At 62.4% G+C, this 22,969-nt stretch overlaps 3 protein-coding genes across 3 annotated transcripts in view; 1 reads left to right on the top strand and 2 right to left on the bottom strand.

The window, feature by feature from the left end:
* The first annotated feature begins 580 nt into the window (after positions 1-580).
* On the top strand, positions 581-5,866 carry ARFRP1 (ADP ribosylation factor related protein 1). The gene is made up of 7 exons (XM_007954662.2): positions 581-673; positions 790-877; positions 1,008-1,090; positions 4,881-4,962; positions 5,066-5,136; positions 5,612-5,712; positions 5,779-5,866. Exons 1-7 carry the CDS (start codon positions 581-583, stop codon positions 5,864-5,866), a joined length of 606 nt encoding a protein of 201 aa, XP_007952853.1.
* A 1,838-nt stretch (positions 5,867-7,704) lies between these two features.
* On the bottom strand, positions 7,705-9,015 carry TNFRSF6B (TNF receptor superfamily member 6b). The gene is made up of 3 exons (XM_042782789.1): positions 8,598-9,015; positions 8,323-8,517; positions 7,705-8,000 (listed from the first exon to the last, which is right to left on the bottom strand). Exons 1-3 carry the CDS (start codon positions 9,013-9,015, stop codon positions 7,705-7,707), a joined length of 909 nt encoding a protein of 302 aa, XP_042638723.1.
* Positions 9,016-9,896: 881 nt separating this feature from the next.
* Positions 9,897-22,969, bottom strand: part of RTEL1 (regulator of telomere elongation helicase 1) — a 37,126-nt gene continuing 24,053 nt past the window's right edge. The window contains exons 12-37 of the mRNA XM_007954696.2: positions 21,777-21,874; positions 21,040-21,095; positions 19,272-19,346; positions 19,099-19,180; positions 17,603-17,735; positions 17,337-17,450; positions 16,685-16,725; positions 16,514-16,599; positions 16,259-16,336; positions 15,885-15,962; positions 15,473-15,619; positions 15,265-15,380; positions 14,924-15,047; positions 14,672-14,822; positions 14,409-14,551; positions 13,892-14,015; positions 13,371-13,451; positions 12,344-12,435; positions 12,177-12,251; positions 11,775-11,979; positions 11,550-11,681; positions 11,037-11,153; positions 10,653-10,865; positions 10,422-10,571; positions 10,057-10,325; positions 9,897-9,977 (exon numbers count right to left, since the gene is read on the bottom strand). Of these exons, the coding sequence (XP_007952887.2) occupies positions 9,897-9,977; positions 10,057-10,325; positions 10,422-10,571; positions 10,653-10,865; positions 11,037-11,153; positions 11,550-11,681; positions 11,775-11,979; positions 12,177-12,251; positions 12,344-12,435; positions 13,371-13,451; positions 13,892-14,015; positions 14,409-14,551; positions 14,672-14,822; positions 14,924-15,047; positions 15,265-15,380; positions 15,473-15,619; positions 15,885-15,962; positions 16,259-16,336; positions 16,514-16,599; positions 16,685-16,725; positions 17,337-17,450; positions 17,603-17,735; positions 19,099-19,180; positions 19,272-19,346; positions 21,040-21,095; positions 21,777-21,874 (3,061 nt within the window). The remainder of the gene's footprint in view (positions 9,978-10,056; positions 10,326-10,421; positions 10,572-10,652; positions 10,866-11,036; positions 11,154-11,549; positions 11,682-11,774; positions 11,980-12,176; positions 12,252-12,343; positions 12,436-13,370; positions 13,452-13,891; positions 14,016-14,408; positions 14,552-14,671; positions 14,823-14,923; positions 15,048-15,264; positions 15,381-15,472; positions 15,620-15,884; positions 15,963-16,258; positions 16,337-16,513; positions 16,600-16,684; positions 16,726-17,336; positions 17,451-17,602; positions 17,736-19,098; positions 19,181-19,271; positions 19,347-21,039; positions 21,096-21,776; positions 21,875-22,969) is intronic.

Here is a 22,969-nt window from a genome sequence, read left to right on the forward strand (position 1 = left end):
GCTGGAGGGTCTGGGGCGGAGTTAGTGGTGGGGCCGAGGGCTCGGAACTCGAGGTCCGCGTGGGCGCCCTGCCCGGCATCTCGCGGCCACCGCCGCCTCCGGGTACGCCGGACCGCGAGGTCGACCGCGGCGGCTCCTGTAGTCCGGTCCTCGTGGCCTCGGTGGCTCCTGGCGCGCGTCGGCCGTGAGGGGCCGAGCAGGCCTGAGCCCCGCACGAGCGCGTTTTGAGGAACGCTGCTGGGTTGGAGCGAGCCTGCAGCAGTGGCCGGGGTGGCAGGTGCGGCCACAAGGGCGTGTGCGGACACCTGGCCGGGATCCGGAGGGTAGGGAGGGCCCCGACGCTGTGCAAGGCCCAGGCCACGGCAGGGAGCAGAGTGGCCCGGGACTCGGTGCGTGGTCCGGGAAGCCGTGCGGTGGGAGGGCGCAGGCAGCGCTGCAGGCGTGCAGGCTGAGAGGGGAGGCGGGCTGGGTGTCAGGAACGGCCCGGGCTCCCGCTCGGAGCAGAAGGCCGGGCGCGGCGGGGACGGGGCGCTGTGGCGCAGCCCGGAAGCCTGACGGATGCCGGGCGTCGCAGGGCAGGATGTACACGCTGCTCTCAGGCCTGTACAAGTACGTGTTCCAGAAGGACGAGTACTGCATCCTGATCCTGGGCCTGGACAATGCCGGCAAGACGGTACGTGCTGGGCCCCGCCTGAGACCACGAGGTCACCCGTTCCGTGTCCCGAGGGGGGCCGGAGAAGGGGTGTTTGGGAGGCAGACTCGGAAACTGATGCTGGCTCCCCGCCGCAGACCTTCCTGGAGCAGTCGAAGACCCGGTTCAACAAGCACTACAGGGGGATGAGCTTGTCCAAGATCACCACCACCGTGGGCCTCAACAGTGAGTGGGGCGTGGCGCTGAGCCCTGGGGTGCAGCCTGAGTCCATGGCCCCCCCCACCCCCGGGGCAGACTGGGGAGGCGGGGCACCTGGAGGAGCAAGGCCACACAGCCCCTGGTTCTCCCTCTGCAGTCGGCACTGTGGATGTGGGGAAGACACGCCTCATGTTCTGGGACTTAGGGGGGCAGGAGGAGCTGCAGTCGCTGTGGGACAAGGTGAGACATGTCTCAGGGACACGTGTGTGTGTGCGCGCGCGCGCATGCGTTTGTGCATGTGTGCATGTGCGCGCAGGCCCTGCCCCTTGCCCTCACCCCCCTCAGGACCCGTCTCAGCCTCTTTCCTGCCCTTCAACAACTGCTTTGACTACTTTTTCCCGAGGCTTCTCTCCCCAGGCCTTCTCAGCCTCTCTGATTGCCACCCCAAAAGCAAGGAAGCCCTTGGTTCCTTTTGGCTTACAGATGTAATTGTCACGGTGCAGATGAATGACAGCTAAGAACCAAGCATAGGGAAGTTTCAGAGTCTGTGTGCTGCTTAACTCGTGGCCCTTTCCAAGTCTTTGCCGACAAGCCCGAGGTTCCACTCCCAAGACTCGGGCTTAAGTCAGCAAAACCTAGTGGCCTTTTCTCACCAGGGGGACCGCTTCTTCAAAGGTGGACAGCAAGCATCTTCTTTGGACATGGGTTTTGTGCATTTTTCAGACCCCAGAGTGGGGCCCTTTTGCCCCTGTGCCCCAAGATTGAGCCCGTGCGGGGCACTCCGTCTTCAGCTCAGCCTTGTGCCAACAGTGAGTGCCCAGAACAGCTTCTTCCTCGAGGAGTGCCTTTCAGATTGGCACGGGACAGGTCGCATGTTTCCCGATACCTGCCTGTCATCTCCACGGGGACTGAGTGTCCAGGTCTTGGTTTCTGGCCCTGGCAGCAGGCACCCAGCAGATCCCCTTCCTGCCTGGCTCCAGCTGAGAAAGCAGCTCCATCTTGCTGGCCAGAAGCTTTTGGTGTGCTTTCTGGGACTGCTGGCAAGGGCCAGAGGCTAGGCTGAGTCCAGGGCTCTACTTCTTAGAACGAGAGCTTCAGACTGGCTCGAAGCCCTAGTCAGACCACCAGATGCACGTGGGGAGTAGAAGGAGCTGTGCAGGGTGTGTTTTCCCAATGGGTTCTTGAGCAGATGGTGACACTGCGGTGTGGGATGTTCACTGGGTATCAAAATTTGTGAATAGTGGAGAGGACGCAGTTGTGAGCAGAGAGCAAAGTCATGCCCTCTGGAGAAAGGGTGGCATGGCAGGCTGGACCTCTGTGGATGAAGTAGATCCTGGAGGAGCTGACAAAAGGGCCGCCTGCTGGTGCTCTGTCTGCAGCCAGGTAGCGCCTGCCACCTGGGCCATCATGTACAAGATGTGGGGTGCTCCTCACCTCTCTGCTGACCTTCCTGGATCCCCTCACACTCAGCTACCATGTTTGTTGCCCTTGCAAAAAGGACAAGGAGGCCACATGTTCTGACCTCCTTTAGCCCCACAAGAGGAAGACAGAATCACTATCAGTAACCCAAGGCCCGTTACTGTGAGGCCAGACATGCTGCCTCCCTCCAGCCCTTTCACCAACTGTTCCTCCCAAAGCATCCACCATCTCTCTCCTGGGTCTGATAATTCACTGCAGTGGCCACATACAACTCACAGATTGTGGGGTTTATTAGGGAAGCACCAGGCTACAATTTGAGTTCAGGAAAAATGTTCAGTTTCTCTCCCAACAGTATCCCTCTGTGTCTCTCACTCAGCAATGTGTATCTCCTTCAGCAGCACGTCTTCCTCAGCCCGCAGTCAGAATTCTGCCTCTAGGAGGCCTCCTTTTGAGGCTGGCAGAGTGGCCAAACTAGCCAATCATAACATCAGAATTGTAAGCACCTGAGAGAGTGAACTTCCCAGAACATTGCTCCAGTGCTACTCCCAACAGAAATACCCCAGGTGGATAACTTTTACAATCAAGATCTCCTTAGCTGCTCACAGCAAATTCCACCACAGAGTTTACAAAGACTTACGGCTAGAAAAGCCACACTAAGTAATTTACTGCACTGCAACCTTGATCACTTAGCAGTGCGATCTGGACTTGGCATCAAGGGTGTGACCCCTGAGCACCACGCCCTCCCCATGTGCAGTCCCAGGGTGTGGGCACCTGATCCCATACATACACCCCGGCTGCCTGTAGCCAGGCACTGTACTCTCCCACAGTGAGGTCTCTTGGTACCTGGGGGTCCCTGGACAAGAGCTCAAAGTGCCTGGTGCAGCTATAGTTTATAGTCCATGGGTCTTGCTCTGTCCCTGGTGAAAGTGTCCTTTGGAGACACCAGGCCTCTGAGCAGAGGCCCAGCAGCACAGAGCCCCATCATCACTGGAAGGGAAGGGCCTGCTCCCTGCCTGTCTGTACCCAGAGCTATGTGTCCAGGTGGAAGGGGGTTGGGAGGTTGGGGCCACATGAAAGTTCTTCCTTGGTCAGGGAGGGGGCACTCAGTGCCAAATGAAGGTCCTTGATCAGTGAGCCTGTTGTGTTCTAAATCTTATGGTCTGCACATGTGATGCTCCTTTTGTTGGAGATGCTGGCCTTCTCATTTTCCACGGAGTCCTGGTTGGATGTGACAGCATCCTTGCCAGTATTTCACCTGGCGAGCCCTTAACATGCCCAGAGGTCATTGGGCAGAACAGGCCAACTTGCACCCAGTGCAGTCAGCCTGCTGGCAGAGGCCTGGGAGCTCCTGGAGTGATGACACCCCAGCAAGGCTCCCCACTGCTCTCTGCCGCTGCTGGGGTATGTGGTTGGCGACCATTCCCTCAGCCTCGTCTCTGCCACCGTGGCCTTCGTGTGTACAACCATCCTATAGCATAGGGCAGTCGTGCCAAGCTGGCCGTGGCATTTTTGTCCCTGGTGGTCCTTGACGTAGGGTGCAGACCTCTCCCCAGGCTGAGGCTGCTGTTAATGCCCTTTGCCTGATGTCTGTCCCACAGCCACGTGTGGAACTGGTCTTTCTCACCAGTCTCAGTTGTGTCCACTCTTGTATGGGGGCCCCTGTGCAGCCACAGGTGTGATAGTGCATTGGGTCTGGCCTGCCCACTGGCCCCACTTGTGCTTGGTCCCAGCTCCCTGATCCCACCTTCTGCTGTGGCGGGTCTGGCAGAAGCCACTTGAATGTGGTAGCCCTGACCAAGTGTTCCTGGCATCCCCTAGTTTGTTACTCCATCTCCAGGGCACAAGGCTGGTGGCAGGAGCCACTAGGTGACTCAGCCTGCCACCAGGCCCCACAACACCTGCTTCCCCTGCAGGTCTAGAGTTGCAGGCTTCCCTGGGCTTGGTGCCCTTTAGCAGCGCTGTGCACAGGCCACAGAAGCCCTTCATGTGCAGGACTGGCTGCCTCCAGGGCCTGAAGAGGCCACCAGCTGCTGGCAGGAGGGGTGGGGTGCATCCGTTTGCCTTGCATCACTGGGCTTCTGTCTGGCCTCTGGTGATGGCCCACCACTGAAAGTGTGGCCTGCCAACCCACCTTGAGATCAGGGTGTGGCCAGGCCCCAGTGCCACCTCTTTGCATGAGCCCCTCCTTTACCATCCCCTTGCTCCTCCCCTTCCATGTGTCTTGGTGCCAGCCTGACCACTCTGCCGAGTCCCCACCACAGACCAGGCCCACAGGCCAGTTGTCAGAAACGGGCCAAGATGGCTTGGGGGATGGAGGAATGTGTGTTGGTCTCAATGCCTAGAGGAGGGAGGGAGAGGGAGACAAACCCTCGGCCAAAGTCGTCCTCGCCGAGACCTGAAGGAAGTGGTGGAGCAGCTGCCACCATGCCAAGGTCAGCAGGCCGTGCAACCTGAGGAGTGTTGGGGGTACCTCCTGTCAAGTACATCTCCCCACTTCCTGTCGGAGGCTGCCCCTTGACCTCTGCATGGTGTCCTTACATCCCGGTTCCATGAGATGGCGGCTGTGGACGCTGCTTGCCCTCGCTGACCACCCCCACGCCCCTCTTCCTAGTACTACGCGGAGTGCCATGGTGTCATCTATGTGATTGACTCCACCGACGAGGAGAGGCTGTCAGAGTCCAAGCGAGCGTTTGGTGAGCTCACGGCTGAAGCCTGTGTTGGAGGCAGAGTGCCTAGGTGTGGGGTGGAGGGCCTGGGGGAGCCAGGCCGTCCCTCACAACCTGCCTGCTTCCCCAGAGAAGATGGTCACAAGTGAGGCGCTGGAGGGTGTCCCCATCCTAGTACTGGCCAACAAGCAGGACGTGGAGGTGAGCTGGGTGGGCCCTGCCAGGTGTCCGTGTGCCCCTTGCCCGCTCCACTGCCTGTTGCAGGGATTCATGGTGTTCCTCAGGCACCTTGGTCCATCTGCCCCAAGTGCACAGAGCCCTATGCTGTCACCCAGGACCCCCAGTGCTACTCTGGATGCCTTCCCTTGGCGCGCCGTCTTGTCCTTGGCTCACCAGCTCATGTCCCTGTCTGAAGTGCTGACAGCCGGAGGGGGTGGGGGTGGTGGGAGAAGAGGAAGGGCTGCAGGAACCCAAGATCAGAGTCAGAAGATGATCCGTGTGGCTGCACCAGCCCAGCCCCTCGTTGCCACTGCTGCTCCTGGGACCACTGTTACCGCCATCCTTACCGGGGAGGCCTTGTCTGAGCAGCCCTGAGAACGACAGACAGGACAGGTGGCCATCTTGACTGCTTGGGGTAGAGGACTGTGCTCTGCTCTCATGGCCTCGTTTCCCACAGACCTGCCTCTCCATCCCTGACATCAAGACGGCCTTCAGCGACTGCACCTCCAAAATTGGGCGGCGGGACTGCCTGACCCAAGCTTGTTCAGCGCTCACAGGGTGAGTGGGGTCCCAGATGGGTTGGGGGTGCACATAGCCCCATACTCACACTTGCCATTCCTGCAGCAAAGGCGTGAACGAAGGCATCGAGTGGATGGTGAAGTGCGTTGTCCGTAACCTCCACCGGCCGCCACGGCAGAGGGACATCACGTAGGTGCTAGCACTGCTGACTGCTGCCGCCACTCCCTGCTGGCTCCAGGGCCCGGGCGCTTTGTCTCCGGAGTCTGTGTTTGCTCTGTTTTCTCTAAGACAAACTTCTCCATGTCCAGAAAAGTGTTGGCGTGCGGAGGCTTCTGCGTGGGGGGCGTGGCTGAGCTGGTTCCTAGTACCCACCCCAGTGGTTCTGCAGAAGGGAGCATTGCTGCAGCACCTGAAACACCCCTCTGGGGGTGGTCGCCCCCTGGCCCCACTATCCAGTCCAGAGTTGGGACTGGGGGCTGAGGAATGAAGTTTTCCAAAACTTCAGGGGGCTCTGAGTGGCACAACTGCAGTGCCACCCTGTAGACCACTGTCTATCTCACCACCTGTGGCTGGCACAGCAGGGTATCTGATCTGTGCCCCCTGATCTAGGAGGGAGGCACCTTTCGTGGGGTGGGGGTTTGACTAGAATGGAAAAGCTGGGCGCTTGGGCTAAGGTCTTGGTGCCCCCACCCCACCTGGCAGGTTGGGAGGTACTTATGGGACCAGAGTCCTCCATTCAGATGTCCAGCTCACTTGGGCACTGTGTTGGGGAGGTGGGTCCCCAGGGCCTGTGTTCCTGGGGACAGCATTCTCAGAGGTGCCCTGAGCTGCCATTCTGGAAGAGCAGTGCCCCTATCCTGTAGAAACCCCGGCTGTACCCACACATGAGTAGCAGGGCCTAGTGGCCAAGGCTGGGTCTGACCAGGGTCAAGGGTGAGAAACTGGAGTGGTCCTGCTCATTTTTTCCACAGCTTGGCCTGGGGGTGGGGTGGGGACGACACAGGGTGGGCCCCCACTGTCATGTCAGCCTTAGCACCAGGTTCTGTCCCTGGCTTGCAGCTCCAACAAGACTCCAGATGGTGTGGGCAGGTATGGCTTGGGGCTTTCCCAGGGGAGACGGGATTTGGGGGTGATGTGGAGATGGCTGACCACAACCTGGGGGCTGCTTGGGTCAGGCCGGCATATTAGATGCCCCCCCACACACACACACCCAGGAGGAGTTGCTAGGAGTGGGGGTGAGTCTGATTGGAGTGCATAGCATGTTGGCTACTAAGGCCCCCTTCCCTGGTTACTGGTCTTTCTGGGGCAGCAGTGGTGCTTCCAGGACCTTGGGGAGGGACTGCTCTGTAGCTGTGGAAGGATCGGCCAATGGAGAGCCCTGGAGCCTGCCAGAGACTCCAGACGCCTTCCCGAGGCCACATCCCAGCCTGGCCCAGAGGGGAAAAGCTGCCTTTTCCAGAAAGCACGTGGGGTGCTCCGGGTGGCTGTGGAACATCATCCTGGCCCAGTGAGGAGCCTGGGCTGCCAGCCAACACCTAGGCCCTTCCTCGGAAATTCCCTGTTGGCTCAAATGGACACGGTTGGGGGAGGGGCGGCACGGGGTGCCTACAGGACTTCCTGGCATGGCCTCCCCTTCCGGAGACCAGGCAGCCCGTAGGAGCCCCTTGGGCAGTGCCCACTTCTGGCCCAGGTGCTGCCCCAGCCACTGGGCCAGACTAGACAGCGTGGGCCTTGGGGAGCACTCGAACAGATGGTACACCCACTGCCCACGGCCAACTCCCACAAGTACTGTGGCATGTCTGACGCCTCATCCGGGGATCTGCCCCTGGAGTAGCCAAGTGCAAGGGCCTGCTTGGAAGCCCCCCCCACCCCGGGTGGCAGCAGACAAGCCGCCCTGGAAGCAAAGGCAGGAGACATCGCAGCTGCTGTGATACAAAATGAATTTATAAAAATAAACGTCACCAACGCCATGGCCTGGTGCGTCGGCCCCCGGGAGGGGGAGAATAAATAGGACGCGGGGAAGGGAGACGCTCAGAGGGAGGTGGAGAAGCGCGCACGGACGCTACGCTCCAGCGCGGTCAGCCTGGCCGCCCTCAGCGCCCGCAGCAGCCGCACCCCCAGCACCCCGCCCTGCGCACCTAGCTCCAGCAGCTGCTGTCGCAGGTCGAGCTGCAAGGCGGCACGACCCTCCTCCCGCGGCGGCGGCGGCGGCGGCGGCGCCCTCTGCCCCCCGGATCCCGCCAGGGCCTGCTGCAGCCGCAGGAGCTTCTTGAAGGGCATGTCCTGGAAGGCCACGAAGTCCACGAGGGCGCGCTCGCACTCCGGCCCTGCAAACAGAGCACGGCTCTCAAGGGGCTGGGCGCCGATCAAGGGCAGGAGGCTGGGACAAGCCCGGGTGGAAAGCCGAGGCGGTGGGAAGGGCACAGGCGCCGCACAGCGGAGCGCGCCGCCTGAGGCCCGGGGTGGGGGCGCGCCTGGCCGGAGCGGTTCCGGGCGACTGAGGGGTGAGGTGGGCGCCCAGCGGGACCCCCACTGTGGCCGCTGACCGCTCGGGGCCTGTTTGCCCACGTGAAACGGCTCGGAGGCTTCCTGGACGTCTCTGGGCCCGGGCCGGGCCCGCTCCACACTGATGGCGCGGGGCGAACTCACCTGGCTCCGGGGTGCTGAGCGAGAAGTTTGAGCAGCCGGTGCACAGGGCATCGTGGAAGGAGGAGCCGGGTACGTTGAGGGTCAGGCCCAGGGCCGAGCAGTTGCGGTGGGGCTGGCAGCGCTCGGAGCTTGAGCGCCCGGCAGAGAAGGTGCCCACGGGGCACGGCTGGCATTGCGTGTTCTGGCTGGAAGTGCCTGGAGCGGGGCGCACGGGGTCACGGGGCTGCCGACCGGCGCCGCTCCGCCCCGCGCTCCCCCCGGGCCCGTGCACCCACCGGGAGCCGCCACGCCGGCGCCGGGCGGGCACTGCGTGTGTTCCAGGCAGAAGCCGGCGTGCACGAAGAAGCCGGGCCGGCAGCGGCAGGCCCGATTGCGAGTGGCGCTGCACGGCCGCACCTCCTCCTCGCGCTCCCCGCAGATGACGTTGCAGTAGCGGCAGCGATCCAGATAGTTCCAGAACTGCGTGTAGTGGCGCGGCGGGCACGCGGCGCACGCTGTGGGGCGGCCCCGGCCGCAGGGCTGCTGCACGAAGGTGCCTGGCGGACACTGCTCACACACCAGCCGCTCGAGCGTCTCGGTGTCCCGCCACGGGAAGGTGGGCGCGCCGCTCGCCACCCCGCGCGCGGCCAGCGCCAGCAGCAGGGCGGCCAGCGCCCACGGCGAGCTCGGGCCCAGCCAGCCAGCCAGCCTCATGGTCCTTGCTGGAGCGGACGTCCGCGGCCTCGGGGTGCGCTGGTGCGGGGGAAGCGCGGCGCTCCGCAGGCCCGCGGCCACAGCCCGCCCGCCTCTCCGGAACGCGCAGGCCGGCACCCAGCTTCACCTGCCGTCGCCCTGTGGGTCCCTAGCACGCGCCTGCGGAGCGGCTTCGTTTATGGGGCGGCGCGAGAGGGCGGGCCGGCCCCGCCCCCGCAGGAACCACTCCCCGTCAGGGGAGGGGGATGTGACTGCCTGGAGGGGCTGTGCCGGCAGAGGTGACCCAGCGTCACAACCCCGGCCCAGGGGGTGGTTGCAGGAGGGCACGCGTGCCTACTTAGGTGTGGGAGGGTGCTGCAGGAGCTGAGGCAATGCAGCCCCTCCACGCTCACCACCTGGGGGGCGCCCCCCACATATGCCACTCTCCCTCAGGGATGAGCCAGGGCCCGGGTGAGCCTGGGAGTCAAGGTGGGGCCTAGGGAGCCCTTTAGGGCTCATTTGCCTGGGGGGAAAGTTTGGGACCTGGGACCCTGCCATGAGACCACCCCCACCCAATCCCCAAGTCAAGTCAGGCAGAGATGGCAGAGCGGCCCTACTGGTATGTTTATTCACAGGGGTTCCAGCCCCCACAGGCAGGCAGAAGTCCTGTACAGGGGCCAGCGAGCACCCCCAGAGGGTAGCCAGCCTCTCCCCTTCCAGGTCCTTCCAGGTCTAGGGTCAGATGTGAGCCCCTGGAGGTTTCAGGTCAAGCCACCATGGTGGGGGTCAGCCAGCTGTCCCAAGAGATTCTGGCCATGCCAGGTCATCCTGTGCTGGGTCATCCCAAACAGGGCCAGAGAGGCAAGAGTCCAGGCAAGGTCCCTCAGGCCCCATGGGGAGGCTCACAGGGGCCCCGTCCAGAAGACTTGTGAGAGACTCTGTTTCCTGGCAGCAGCGTGGCAAGCTGGGCATGTCCTAGAGGCCTGTGGGGACAGAAGCCTGACTAGACAGGCTGCCCGGCACCCTGTGGGAGGGTCTCATGCCTGAAGGGTGGGGGCCGACCTGGAGGTGCTGGTGCCAGCAGGCCTGGCAGCACTGGAAGTCACAGGCAGGGCACTGGAAGAGCACCTGGCCGTCCTCCCCACAGCCGGAGCACGAAGAGCCCCCTGCACGGGGCCATGTGGAGCCATGGACCTTGGCACAGGCTCCCTTCCCTGACATACCCCTCGGGGACTCTGACTGGCCGCAGGGGGACTCTGTGAGGACAGCGTTGGCTCCTGAGCTTTCAGCCAGCCTCTGGGCCTTGCTGGGTTTCTCAGACTGGGAAGGGCCTGGAGACAGAGGGTGAAGTCCCCCACTCAGAGATGAGCTGGAATCCCATGGTGACGGAGCTTGGGAGGCAGGCGTATTGGGGCAACACATCCTACCTGGCCTGTGGCTGGGCTCTGGGCTGGGAGGCCCGGTGATGCTGGTGGCTGGAGCTCCCACCGCACCAGCTGGGGTGGGCTGGCCCGTCAGGTCCAAGTACATCTGCAGGAACTGCTGCCGGTGGTGTGGGCGCACAAACATGCTGAATCCTGTGGGGCAGGGGCGCTCAGCCCTTGTACTCCCCCTAGGTGCCGCCCCCCCCAGCCCCAGACAGCCCCAGGGCCACTTGCTCCGCAGCAGTGGGAAGTCCTCAGGCCTGGCAGTGGTTAGCGCAGCCACCACAGCCACCACTTTGTCATAGCTGTCATCCTTCTTGTATGCAGTCAGTGCGGCCAAGAGCTGGCTGCAGCCTTCGGAGCCCAGTGCCCTTCGGGCATCCTCTAGGTAGGCAGTCACGGTGTGCCGGCCCCATCGGCCTGTTCCTGGGTGGCTGCTGGGCTCTCCTGGAAGGTAGGTTCCAGGGCCACGTCAGGGCCCGTGTGCCTGTGTGTGGACTCCAAGTGCTGGAGAATCCCAGGCAGGCACTCCCGAAAACCCCCCACAGGGGAGGCTCCCCACGGAGACCGGGGTTCAGGGCTCTTGTTGCACCCCAGGGTCTCCAGTCTTACGGGTACCTGTGGTAGGAGGCCTCGTGGCCAGATGGGGCCCACCCTGGTTCAGGTGCTCTCCAGGACCCAGCTGCACGGCCGCAGCCTCGGAGACAATCAGCCTAGTATTAGGCTGCTGCCCCTCTGGGGAAACATGAGCAGCACTGAGACCCCACAGCACCGGTTAGAGGGAAGCACCTTGCACTCCAGGGGTCCAGAAAGTCCCCATGGGGAAGAGGTGGGGCTGCAGGGCACACTGGCCCTCATGGCCCTGAGGACAGCAGGGTACAAGGCCTGGGCACACAGTAGGATCACTGCCATAGAGGCCACCCCAGGACCATCAGGTACCAAGCCGGGTACAGTAGTTGTTAGGCTGGCAAGCCTCCTGGGGGTGGGGGGCATCTTCTGGCCCAGTCAGGGCCCCTCGGGGTGACACCTGTCCTCGGGAGGAAGGTTTCTGCCACATGTTATATGCTGTTCAGGTAGTATCCAGGTTCAGACAGGGTATGGACAGATAGGGGCATGCAGGGCCCCACTCACCACTGGGGCTAGAGGCCAGCTGCCCTCCAGTTAGGATATGCTCTGGCTGGTAGCTGCAGCCCTGACCCGTCAGCTGGAGGCAGGCCTCCTCAAACCGCTGCTTGTGGTGGGGCCGGACAAACTGGTAGAGCCCTGTGAGGAGGGGGGGCTGAGGACTCGAGAGAGCTGGGGACCCCACCAGGCTCCTCTTCAGGGAACGACCTCTGCCTGCCCGCCCCATGTCACCTCGGAGCAGGCTGTGCTTCCCAGGGTCCTCGGCGAAGAGGAGCCCAAGTTTGGCAGTGAGGTCGTCCAGGTTGTCGGAGCCCTTATAGTCCCGCAAGGCCCGGGTGAAGGTGCTGAAGCTAGCCTGGCTCAGGGCCTGCTTCACAGCTGCCATGAACAGCTTGGCTCTGTCTACCTGCTCACCAGATGCCAGTTCCTCTGCCTCCTAGGGACACAGGCTACACAGTCAGGGCTGGCCCCACAGGCTCTGAGGCCCCCAAAGTGCCAGTGTGAGCCAGTCATCCCAGCCCCTGTGGGCAGAGAAGGCAGTGGCTGGAGAAAACAGGGCCCCATGCCACCATCTGCCTGCCATTGTCCCTTAGCCTGAGGGGTAGCAGGGGCTCTGTCTTGCACTCATGGTACCCACAGGCCACGCTCACTCTTGGAGGCAGAGCAGGGCAGCCGTGAGAAGAGGCCAGGTCTGGGCATGTAGTCAGACTGTCAGCAGTCACAAGGAGACAGTGAGGGGCAGCCACAAGCATGGGCCGGCACAGAAAGCCTGGAGACTACAGGCGGCCTTCGGGTGATACTGCATAGCCTGAGAGCAGCCACAGGGCAGAGACCAGGATCCCCTCAAAGCCAGGCTCCTGGGCCGGCAGTGCTGTCTCCTCCGCATCCAACCCTGCCCAGACAGCCGGGAATCACCTGCAGACTCCTGGCTCAGCAGCCCCCAGCCTGCCCTGATGCCCCACTTCTCCTGACTCTAGACCCTCTGCTAGGAACCAAGCTCACAACATGGAGAGGATCCAGCACCTCACACAAAGGGCTGCCCTGCTCCTCCCTTCAGATCATGTGCAGGCATCGAGCCTGTACCTACCCCCCCCCATCAGGGCCCTCTGTCCACAAAGGGGACATCCAGCCCCTGCCTTTCTGCCCCATCCACAAAGGGGGGGGGGGTATCCAGCACTGCCTCCTTCACCCCCTGCTGGGCTGGGTTCCTATAGGCCCAGGCACCTTGGCAACAAGCCCACAGCTCACACCTGGTGGCCCTCCCTGAGCTCAGCCTGGTACTTCCAGAAACCACAAGGACAGAGGCAGCAACCCTTGGGCTTCCCAGGAGGTTGGGGGTTGGGGACGCTCTGGCTCAGGCTGTAACTGAAACTGCTCAGGACTGACTGCTCTCATCTGAGGCCAGGAGCTGACAAACCAGTCACCCGAGCACATCACCCCTGTGGCCACACCCAGGGCTGAGCACAGTGCTATCCTTATCGCAGCATGCAGGTCCCAGACCCAGGGTGCCTGAGGGTGAGGACCATGGCCAGCTCGGAACTCAAGCAGTGGCTATGCAGGCCCCCAGAGGGAGGAAGTGCCCCTGGTGTCACCAGAGGTGGATGCAGAGGCAGTATCCCTGGTGACAGGTGGCAGACAGCCCACTGCCCAGCCAAAGTGCCCTTGTACAAAATCACAACAAAAACTAAACCCAAAAGTGGGGCCACAAGCCCGCCTCTGCCCACAGCTCACAGGCTTACCCCAGGCTGCCACCAGCTACCCTAGGGGTGAGAAATGCTAGGTGGCCACCAACCAGGGTGTTGCAAGCACACGTGGGCAGGCCCTGACCGGGCAGGGGCATGGGTGCCTTGGAGACTGCGGCATGGCCTGTGCCCATCCAGTCTTTGAGGGTGGTCACGCTCAGGGATGCTGCGTGGAGGAGGAGGGAGACATCAAGACTCTTGTAACTGTCTTACAAAGCTGAAGTTGCTTCAAATACCAGGTTAAAATCGAAAAGGGCAGAGGAGACGTGCTGCCGAGAACAGTGTCTCCAGGTGCCAGGTTCTGATGGAAGAGAGGAAGTGGTGGGGGGGTGTTCTGATGGGGGGGCATATGGCAGTGAGGGGGTTGTTCTGCCGGAGCCTAGAGCCCCCGATGCCTGACCTCCCTCCCTACCCAGTGACCTCTTTCCTGGAGGGTCCCTCTGTCCACCCAGACCTACTGTCTCCAAACTCCCAGCACTGATAGGACCGTCTGAGACCGCCCGGCAGTCTCCATGGCTGTCCAAGAAAGCTGCCCTGGGGGCCTTCCCAGGCCCTGCTCTGGTCCACAACCCCACCTGGTCAGGTCAGAGGCCACCGAGGGCCTACACCCAAAGCACAGGTGCACCTGAGGGCAGTGGCCACCGACAAGCTTGATCCTCTTCCTGCACCCTCTCTGTGCGTCCACCAACCTCTTCTCATGCTGCAGTGACAGGGTGGAGCAGCAGGGCACCTGGGGGTGACAGCCACAGTCCCAACCCATCCCCTCAACCCCTGGAGTCCCCAAAGCCCATCGGCAGACATCTCCCAGGTTGATGTGGGGGTAGATGACACCTGGGGTCCCAAGGTGCTCTGCCCCTCCCTCCACTATGCCTCCTGCTCTCGACGTCTGGAAGGGAATGGGACAAGGATGCCCCTTGTGGGGAGATGGGCCCAGAGGCTGGTCTGACCTAGAGGGGCAGGAGAGGCTGATGCCCCAACAGGAGTGGGGGGCAGGCCCAGGATGCTTGGCACAAACCAGGCAGGGGAGAGGTGGGGCCCTAGGAGCGAGGGGCCCCAGGTGAGGCTGGGAAAATGAGTGGGCGGTCTGAGCTCATGTCCATCTGCAGGCTTCTTCCCCCTTCACCTCCTCCTCCCCAAGCCTCCCGGCCCGCTGCTCGGTGTGCTCCAGGGCAGCCAGCAGCCCCTTGGGCCTCCGCTGGGCCAGGACCAGCCCCTGCTCATATTCCAGGCACACTCTGCTGTCAGCTTCCCCGGCAGCCAATGACCCTGGGAGAAATGGAGGGGGCAGTCACACCCACTGAGGGGCTCAGCAGGCAGCAGCTACTCTGGCCACCAGTACCTACTGCTGGGGCTCACCCCACTGCCCCGCCCCTCGCCCCTACACACCCACGGGCCTCCGCTGCAGGCTGGGCACGTGCACATCCAGGCTCTTGGCACTTCTGGTCAGGACCAGGGGGCTGGGCGGTGTGACCCCTGGGACGGCACTGTCTCCCAGGGATGGGCCCACAGCAGCAGCCCGGGGTGTGGGCACAGGCATCTGCCATGAGAGGTGGCTGGGTGAGGCCCTCACCTGTCCTTTCTGTGGCTTCCAAGGAGACAGCCCCTCCCTGGCGAGCTCAGTTGAGCTATTGAGCTCACCGTTCTCTGAGCAACACGGAAGAACTGGGCCACATCCCGGATGACAGGGCCAAAGCTGTCATACACCTGGACAAACGGACGCACCCATGACGGCAGCTGGGCTCTGGTGTCGGCGTGAGCGAACCTTGCAGGGGTAGGGCTATCAGCAGGGTCCCAAGGTCCCACCCACCCAGAGCTGTACAAAGGGCTCAGGACCCCCCACGGACTTAGAGCCCTGCTCCCCAGGAATGCTAGAGGTCCTCTTAGGCTGGAGGAGGTCTGTGGACCCTGCTCTGCTCTGGGTGGGCACAGGTCCAGAAGGGATTCGGGCCTTGGTAGGGCACAAGAAACCACAAAGCCACCTGTGGTCGCAGAGGAAGACGGCACCGTAGTCCTGGCGGTGCCGGATCACCCGGCCAATGGCCTGGTTCACAGCTCTGGCTGCCTGCTGCCGGTACCAGTCTTGTCCAGAGAGGAACTGCATGGGGGATGGACTCATCAGTGGTTCCCTGCACATCCCAGCTTCTAGCCCCGCAGCAGCTTACAGGTCCTGGCCCCCTGACCCCTGACCTGGCCTCTGGATCCACTCTGGCCCCTCATCTCGTCCAAGAACTGCATCTTGAGGACAACTCGGGGGTCCATGCGTGGGGGATACGGGAGGCCCGTGACAATCACACCACGGCCATTCATGTCTGCAAAGTCCAGCCCCTCACTGGCCTGGGGACAGGGACAGGAAGATGCTGAGTAGGGTGCACGCTTCTTGCCTACCCCTCTACAGCAGCCAGGACCCTTCGCCTTGGCTGAAACCATCAGCATGGGGGTGGGGGCAGGTGCCCCAGTCTCGCCCCACCAGAGTCTGCAGTCCTGGAACCCTGAAGCCAGCAGTATGTGACAGCAGCAGTCAGCAGTCAGCCCTACCCTGACAGCATCTACCAAATAGGAAACTGGGGGACAGCCATGTGGGACTACACCAAGGCCTCACCTTCCCACGGCACACAGCCAGGAAGGTGGCCCCGCCGGACCCTGGAGAAGTGACCTTAGCATAGTAAGCATCAATAACCTGCAAGAGAGGCTGGTCAGCCTGGGCTCAGGCCCCAGCCTGCTGGCCAGGAGGGAGGCCAGAAGGTACTGGGTCTAGAAAACAGGAGAACCCCAGGGTAAGGGGGGGCTGGGGAGCCTGGCTCTGCGTGGCCGCTGGGACACAGGTCACCATGCATACTGGCGAGCTGCTGCTTCCTGACCAGAAGGGAGCTGGTCTGAACCTGGTCAGGAGTGGCCAGTGGCCTGGGACACCTTGGACACAAAGGGAAGGACAGGGCCTACCTGTGGGGCTGGGCCAAGCCTAGTGGGACATACCTGCGAGAAGCCAGTTTTGCCCCTGGGCTCCACAAACATCGGTTTCAGCTCCTCAATCCTCCGGGCAAAGTCGTGGGCCTAGAGGTGAGACCAGAGCACAGCCACCCCACACCTGGTCACTGCTCCCCCCATCCAAGGTACACAGGGAGAGCCTGGCCACATACTCTCCCCACTGTCCACCTCTCCTGGACCTCTGCTGTCTGGTGCCCTTGCCCCCACCCACGCCAGGGCACAAAGGATGGGGGAGGGGCACACCCGCCAAAACTCCAGGCTTTTCTCCATGACGGGGTATGAAGGGAAGAAGACCAGCAGTCCGTGAGGCACCACGCGGGCAAGGTTGCCTGCAAGCAGAGGCCTGGTCACGGCTGGGGTGCTGCGGAGAGGCTCCCAGGGTGAGGCAGGGCTGCCCTCGGGACAGGCACTCACCCACGGTCTTCCCCAGCGAGGACAGGCACTCGTCAGAAAACCTGCATGAAGCCAAGGAGACAGCTTCCACAAAGGGCCCAGTTCTGGCCTTGGCCCCCAGGACTGAGGAGGGCTCCAAGGCCAGGCCTCCACCTGTGCCCCCAGTGCCGGTGGTCATGCTGCCTGGGCTCCATTTGGCCCAGGACCACCCGGAGCCCTAGCCCCACCCAACAGCCCCATGGAGCAGCGTGGATGACAGAACAGGCAGCCCAGGCACTGCAGACAAGGCCCGCGGGCACAGGGTGAGTGGCACCCAGGTTACCGATGCTCTCCTTTGCCCATCTTGGCACACTGTGCCTCCTGCACCTGCCCTCCTCCACCCCTGCCTGTGGGGGCTTTCCCCCCAGCATTCCCTCCAGTGCAGCCCACGCTGACGGCCATGGGCAGCCCTCCTCCACACACTGGCCAGTGCACACCTTCCTCTCGCACGCTGGGCCAGGACTGGGCGGCCAGGTGAGCACCGCAGTACTCTCAGGATGCAGACGGTCTGGGATGCCCCCCACACGCACTGCTGACAGTGGGCCCCACCCACAGCAGCATAGGCCCTCCTCTCAGCCCGCTGCCTGGGTGAGCTCAGTGCTAGCCACCCGTCCTGGCTGAGCCGAGGTCTTACCGTCTGTCAAACGCCGAGCTCAGCTGAGCCCCGTCGGGACCTTTGGGGATGATCCCCACCCAGATCTGGTGCTTGTCGATGACGTGAGGGTTCTCCAGGCAGACAGGGAAAGGGCTGTGTGGCAGTAGGGTAGGCTGGGTTGGCTGCACAGGCACCCACTGTCCCTCCCCGGGCCCTAAGCCCCAAGCACCCAGGGACCCCTGGCACCAAAGTCTAGCTCTCCACAGGCTCGCTCTGCCCCCATCCCCAGGGGCTCCCCCCCTTACATCTGCAGCTCCAAGGCAAAGGAGGACACAGGGGCCAGCGTGCCACTGGTGAGAATGAGTGAGCGGACCCCCTGGCACATGAGCTCACGAATGCTGTGGCCTGGGTTGAAACACCAGTAGCTTAGCACCTTCCCTGGGGAGACACGCGTGGGGGTGGAAATCAGGCACCTTCCCTGGGGAGACACGTGTGGGGGAGGGAACGAGGCACCTCCCCTGGGGGGACGTGTGGGGGAGGGAACGAGGCACCTCCCCTGGGGGGACATGTGTGAGGGTGGGAATAAGGCCCTTTCCCTGGGGGGACGTATGGAGTCAGGACTCTCGCCTCCATGGCCTTCACAGACTTCAGGACCATTGCCAATCACATGACAGTTGGGGTGGCCACAGGGTGATCCAGGGCCATAGTGCCCCTGGCCCAACCCAGGCAGATCACAGCCCCCCAGGAGGGGACAGTGATCTAGGTTCCATCCCACAGAAGCTGGCCTGGCGCAGCCCCTGCAACAGCAGGCAGATCTCAGAGAGAACAGTCTACCCCCCCCCCACAAGCTGAGGCAGGAACCATGATGTGAGGCTGAGGACACAAAAGGACTGTCCCAGGGCAGTGACCTGCTCACTGCCTGCCAACAGCCCACGCCAGGAAGGAGGCCAGCGCCAGCTCCCACAGGCTATAGCAGGATTGCAAAAGGGCAGTTCCCAGGCCTCCCAGACACCAGAAGGGCCTGTGACGGCAAGAGCCAGTATGTCACCTCAGGAGTAAACGAGATCACTGGCTCGCGCAGGAGTCCCTGAGTCCCTAGAAGTGCCTCCCTGGCCGGCCGGGGCACGGAGGCCAGGGCCTTGTCCCAGTGTTGTCATCTTGGGACATGGAGGATGACCTCAGACATGACCAAGTGGGGCCCAGGGCCAGCAGCCATGACAGCCACCTTCCAAAACCCTTTCTGGGGGCAGACAGGGACAGGCCCATGGCCGCCCCTCGAGGACAGGAACGTGCACTGGTGAAGGGTGGAAACCTTGGAATAGTGACTGGAGCGCTTCCCACAGTGCCCAGCCCCCACAGAGGGGTGCTCCAAAGCCTCTGCTGAGGCCCCGCCCCCCACTTCTCAGCAAGGGAAATGAAGTAACTTCCTGTCAATTCCTTTAGGGAAGGACCATTTCTGAGAATCACAGGATTTCCAAAAAGAGGGGAGATGGCAGATATCCCCATCCTCCTGACCCGAGCACAGAGGGGCAGTGCTGGGGTACCCAAGACTGGAGGGGGCTCGGATGCCCCAGGTTAAAGAGGGCTGGGGGTGTGGGCTGGGCCCTACCCCGCCAATACCCACAGAGGCAGCTCTGGGCCTCCCCTCAGGGTCCTCACAGCACCCTTTGACTTTTCCAAGCAGGACAAGGAGGAACCCAGCAGTGGGCTGCACACACAGAAGGTGGCTGGGCCAACCCCGGCCACGAGACCAAGAGCCAGGAAGGGTCAGGTGCGTATGGGGGACCCTCCTGGGCTGTACCTTGCTTCCTGGCTGCCGCGGCATTCCAGGAGGTTAACCTCTGCGCCCTCCTGTGCTGGCCCGTGTCGGGGTGGATGTGCACCTGCAGGGACAGTGTGCACAACACTCCAGGGCCACCCAGCCCATCGCACCCGCCAGCCTGGGAGGTCCCACAGCACCAAAGCATCTCCTACCTTGTAGAACTTCGATGCCCCCTGACCTCCTACAGAGCCCGGGCTACCCTCAGGTGAGTCAGTGCTGAAGACCATCTGCAGGGCAGAGACCAGGCCAGGAAGTCAGCCCGGGCATACGGGACAGACACCTCTCGGGGTGGCATCCACTGCCCAACAGCAGTGTCATCTAGTGGCCCTGGGGTGTAGCCCAGCATGGCTCGGCACAGGCCCCTCTGTCTCTGTGTGCCCCTATGTGCCCCATCCCACAGCAGGGAGCCCACGACTTCACAGGACAAAACCCATCACTGGACTGCGAGGAAACATCCACTAAACCTTTGAAAAATGACAGGTGGCCAGCACGAGAGCAGCTGAGTGAGAGCTGGGGTTCGTACAGGCTTCCCAGTCAACACGCAAGGGATAATGGTGGGGAACAGTGCCGAGAAAAGACTTTGCGCCAGGAAGACATGCAACCCTGAGGGTCAGGTGGCCGGGCTGACCTCTCAGCCTCTCCGAGATCTGCCCTTGGATCTGCCCTGTCCAGATGCACCATACACCCTCAGCCTGACAGGAGGGCCTGAGGCCAAGCAATGACTTGCTGATGAATGCGCAAGCATGCTGTCAGGCCTGTGCTGCACCTGGGCGGAGTGGGAAGGCTGGCTGAGTCAGGCCAAAGGCTGACAGAGACCCCAAGCAGCAGGGCCTGCGGCAGTTCCTGCAGACCTGGCAGCACCTGGAGCTGCATCCCGGGGAGGGACAGCGGATGTAGCAGCCAGGCTGACTCAGGGCCTGCTCACGCAGACAGTACAGGAAACAGGGCAGGGCCCACAGCAGGGGCAGCGCCCCCGTCCTAGGAGTCAAGCTTGGCAAGGCCCCACAGGGTGGGCCAGCAGGAACCTGCAGCCCCAGCGCTGTTGTCTTGAGGACACGTGCCCTGGGAGGACAGAGCCCCAGGCCCCCAGCTGCAAGGAGGCAGGACACGCCACCTCCAACTGTAAGTGGCCCAGCACAGGTGCCCGGCACATGCACGAGGGCACAGGCTGAGAGATGAAGCCACAGGCCACCAGGCCCCGTGCCTCCCAGTGAGCTCTGCTCTGACACGTGGCGCCTCAGCTGCAAAGGAGGCAGCTGACCCTCCCACGTGGTCACACAGCGTCCCCGTTCCTCCCATGTCCCCTGACAGGGCGGAGCAGCAGTGGAACATCCAGCCTGGCGCGTACCCAGGAGGGGCTCCATGGCCCTGATGGCTGCTGTACGCCAGACCTGGGCTGCTGACCACAGCTGATGACCCTGGACTCCCTGGGATAGTGGCACAGCACAGGCAGCCACAGCCCCACCAAGGTGCCAGGTACCACCCTCAGCATGTGCCCTCTGCCTGCGGCCAGGTCACCTCCAGACATGCAATGACAGGATGGATAGGAAACTAACGGTGCCAATGAGGCTGTTCTCTTTCTGGGACACGTGGCATCTGCCTGTTCTCTAACAGCTGCTTCAGGAAATCATCATGTCCCCCATTTTCAATGTAAGGGAAGCTGTTCACAAAGCCCAACCAGTAGAGGGACAAGGCCAGAAGTTACTTCGGTCATTTCTGTACATGGGTGGGGTGGGGACCATGGCCCAGAAGGTGGGCAGGGCTGATGCAGCCTGGCTCAGCTGGGTTGGCACTGCATGCAGGGGGCAGGAGGGGAGCTGGGCTACCAGTGAGGAGCCTGTGTCATGCCGCCACTGCACAGACTCTGTGACAGCCCCACCTGCTCCACCAAGAGGGAAGTACCCTGACAAGTAGCCCTACCTGGATGATGTCCGAGAGCTTCTGCAGCCCTACCGTGTTGGTGAACACCCCAGCACCTGGAGGCAGGGACACAGGTGACAATCTCACACAGCCAGAGCTTGGACCCTGCCCCCAGAGGGCCAGCCAGGTAGTGGACACAGGCCATACCCACCAAAGGGTTGCTCTCCCAAGAACATGGGTCCCACCTCTGAAGGGCTTGGGACCCGGGGGCTGAAGGACAAGTGGCTCTGTAGCCACATTGGCCTGGGAGCTGTGGCCATCCCACCCTTGAGCCAGGACAAGTGAGGCCCAGTATCCCCAGGAGAAAAAGGCCCTGGGAGCACCAGGTCAAGAGGAATGCCTCCTGACACAGGACGGGAGATGCAGGAGGCCAGCCATGCCCATTCTCATGGACTCCCCACAGTGGGCTGGCTGGGGAGCAGCCAACAGGATGCACCACGAATGGACGGAGCTGGCAAAGGACGACACAGAACCTGTGACGGCATGGCCACGTGGCCCTGAACTCCACATCCCAGTCGGGAAGGTGGGAATGTGCGTGGCTGGGCTCAGTGTGTACCCTCTGCCTGTGTTCAGGTCACCCCCAGACATGCAGGGAATATGGCCCACAGGTGGTGTGGGGGACAGACAGCCACCCCAAGCAGCTCAGCTCCAGGCAGGACCCCCCTGGGCCTTAGGTGCATCTGCTCGAGTCTTCCTGCAGTTAGTGAAGCCCCCCAGGCAGGGGTAAGGTGACTTACGGGCTGCCAGGTGCTGGATGACCTGGTCCAGGGAGTCCAGGATGCAGCCCTTGGTCTGGCACGTGATCTGGGCTTCAGCAAACAGCTCAAAGATGTAGCTGCCAAGAGGTGGGGGAGGCTCAGGCCCCAGACGCACCAGCTGGGGGGACCCAGTAAGGGGAGGTGAGTGACCTCAGGTCAGAGGTGAGGGACAGGCCAGGTCTGGGGTCTGTGGGTCTGAGCAGGGTGGGCTTTTGAAAGAGTCAGGCTGGGAGCCACAGGAGGCAATACAGGCAAAGCCCTGTGTCTGCAAAGCAGGGCTGGGGACACCCACGGAAGTAGGACGCCCGTAGGGGCAGGGTGTCTGAAGAAAAGGGACCGGGAGTGACCATAGGAACAGGGCGCCTGGAGGGGCAGGCAAGGCGAGGGCTGAGGAGCCAGAGCCTTGGAAGTCAAGCTAAGGAGATGGCAACACTTACGAGCGGGAGCCCAAGGACAAAGGCCTGCAACCCACAGACCTGACTGGGACCCCAGCTCAGCAAGGCCTCGGGAGAGCTGGCCAGCAACCCCGAGCCTCTCTCCACATTGGCTACCAGAGTCAGGAGCCCACAGATGCTCAGGACACTGTAGCTACTGCAGGTCCTGAGAGGAGCAGAGTTGATGGCACTGACTATTGTGGCAAGAAGGTGCTGGGGACCTAGGGACGTGCAGTGAAGTTGCTTTCATTGCGAACAAGGGCCTGGAGTCAGGGGAAGGGGCTCTAGGCGAGCTGTGGGTTAGCGCCCTGTGGGAACATACTATGTGTGAGCACACTGTGGGAATGTGCCATGTGAATACGCTGTGTATAAGCTCTGTGTGAAAGCTCTGTGTGAACGTGCTGTGAGCGAGCACTGGGTAAGAGCTGAGTCAGTGCTGTGCGAATACCCTGTGTGTGAGCACACTAGGAATGTGCTGTATGAATACGCCATGTGTGAGCTCTGTGTGAACGTGCTGTGTGTGAGCACACTGTGTGAACGTGCTGTGTGAGCACACTGTGTGAATGTGCTGTGTGAGCACACTGTGTGAACGTGCTGTGTGAGCACACTGTGTGAACGTGCTGTGTGAGCACACTGTGTGAACGTGCTGTGTGTGAGCGTGCTGTGTGTGAACACTGTGACAGCTGAATCAGCACTACGTGTGAGCACACTGTGGGAATGTGCCGTGTGAATACGCTG

This window comes from Orycteropus afer, unplaced genomic scaffold, assembly GCF_000298275.1.
Source record: "Orycteropus afer afer isolate SDZICR_OR568_19922 unplaced genomic scaffold, OryAfe1.0 scaffold00469, whole genome shotgun sequence".
NCBI lineage: Eukaryota > Metazoa > Chordata > Mammalia > Tubulidentata > Orycteropodidae > Orycteropus > Orycteropus afer.

Coding starts and splice junctions, on each gene's coding strand:
- ARFRP1 (XM_007954662.2), top strand. CDS start 581: ATGTACACGCTGCTCTCAGGCCTGTACAAGTACGTGTTCCAGAAGGAC. Junction 674..789: donor TGGACAATGCCGGCAAGACG/GTACGTGCTGGG, acceptor TCCCCGCCGCAG/ACCTTCCTGGAGCAGTCGAA. Junction 5,713..5,778: donor GCTTGTTCAGCGCTCACAGG/GTGAGTGGGGTC, acceptor CCATTCCTGCAG/CAAAGGCGTGAACGAAGGCA.
- TNFRSF6B (XM_042782789.1), bottom strand. CDS start 9,015: ATGAGGCTGGCTGGCTGGCTGGGCCCGAGCTCGCCGTGGGCGCTGGCC. Junction 8,518..8,597: donor CGCCGGCGTGGCGGCTCCCG/GTGGGTGCACGG, acceptor GCCCCGCTCCAG/GCACTTCCAGCCAGAACACG. Junction 8,001..8,322: donor GCTCAGCACCCCGGAGCCAG/GTGAGTTCGCCC, acceptor CTCTGTTTGCAG/GGCCGGAGTGCGAGCGCGCC.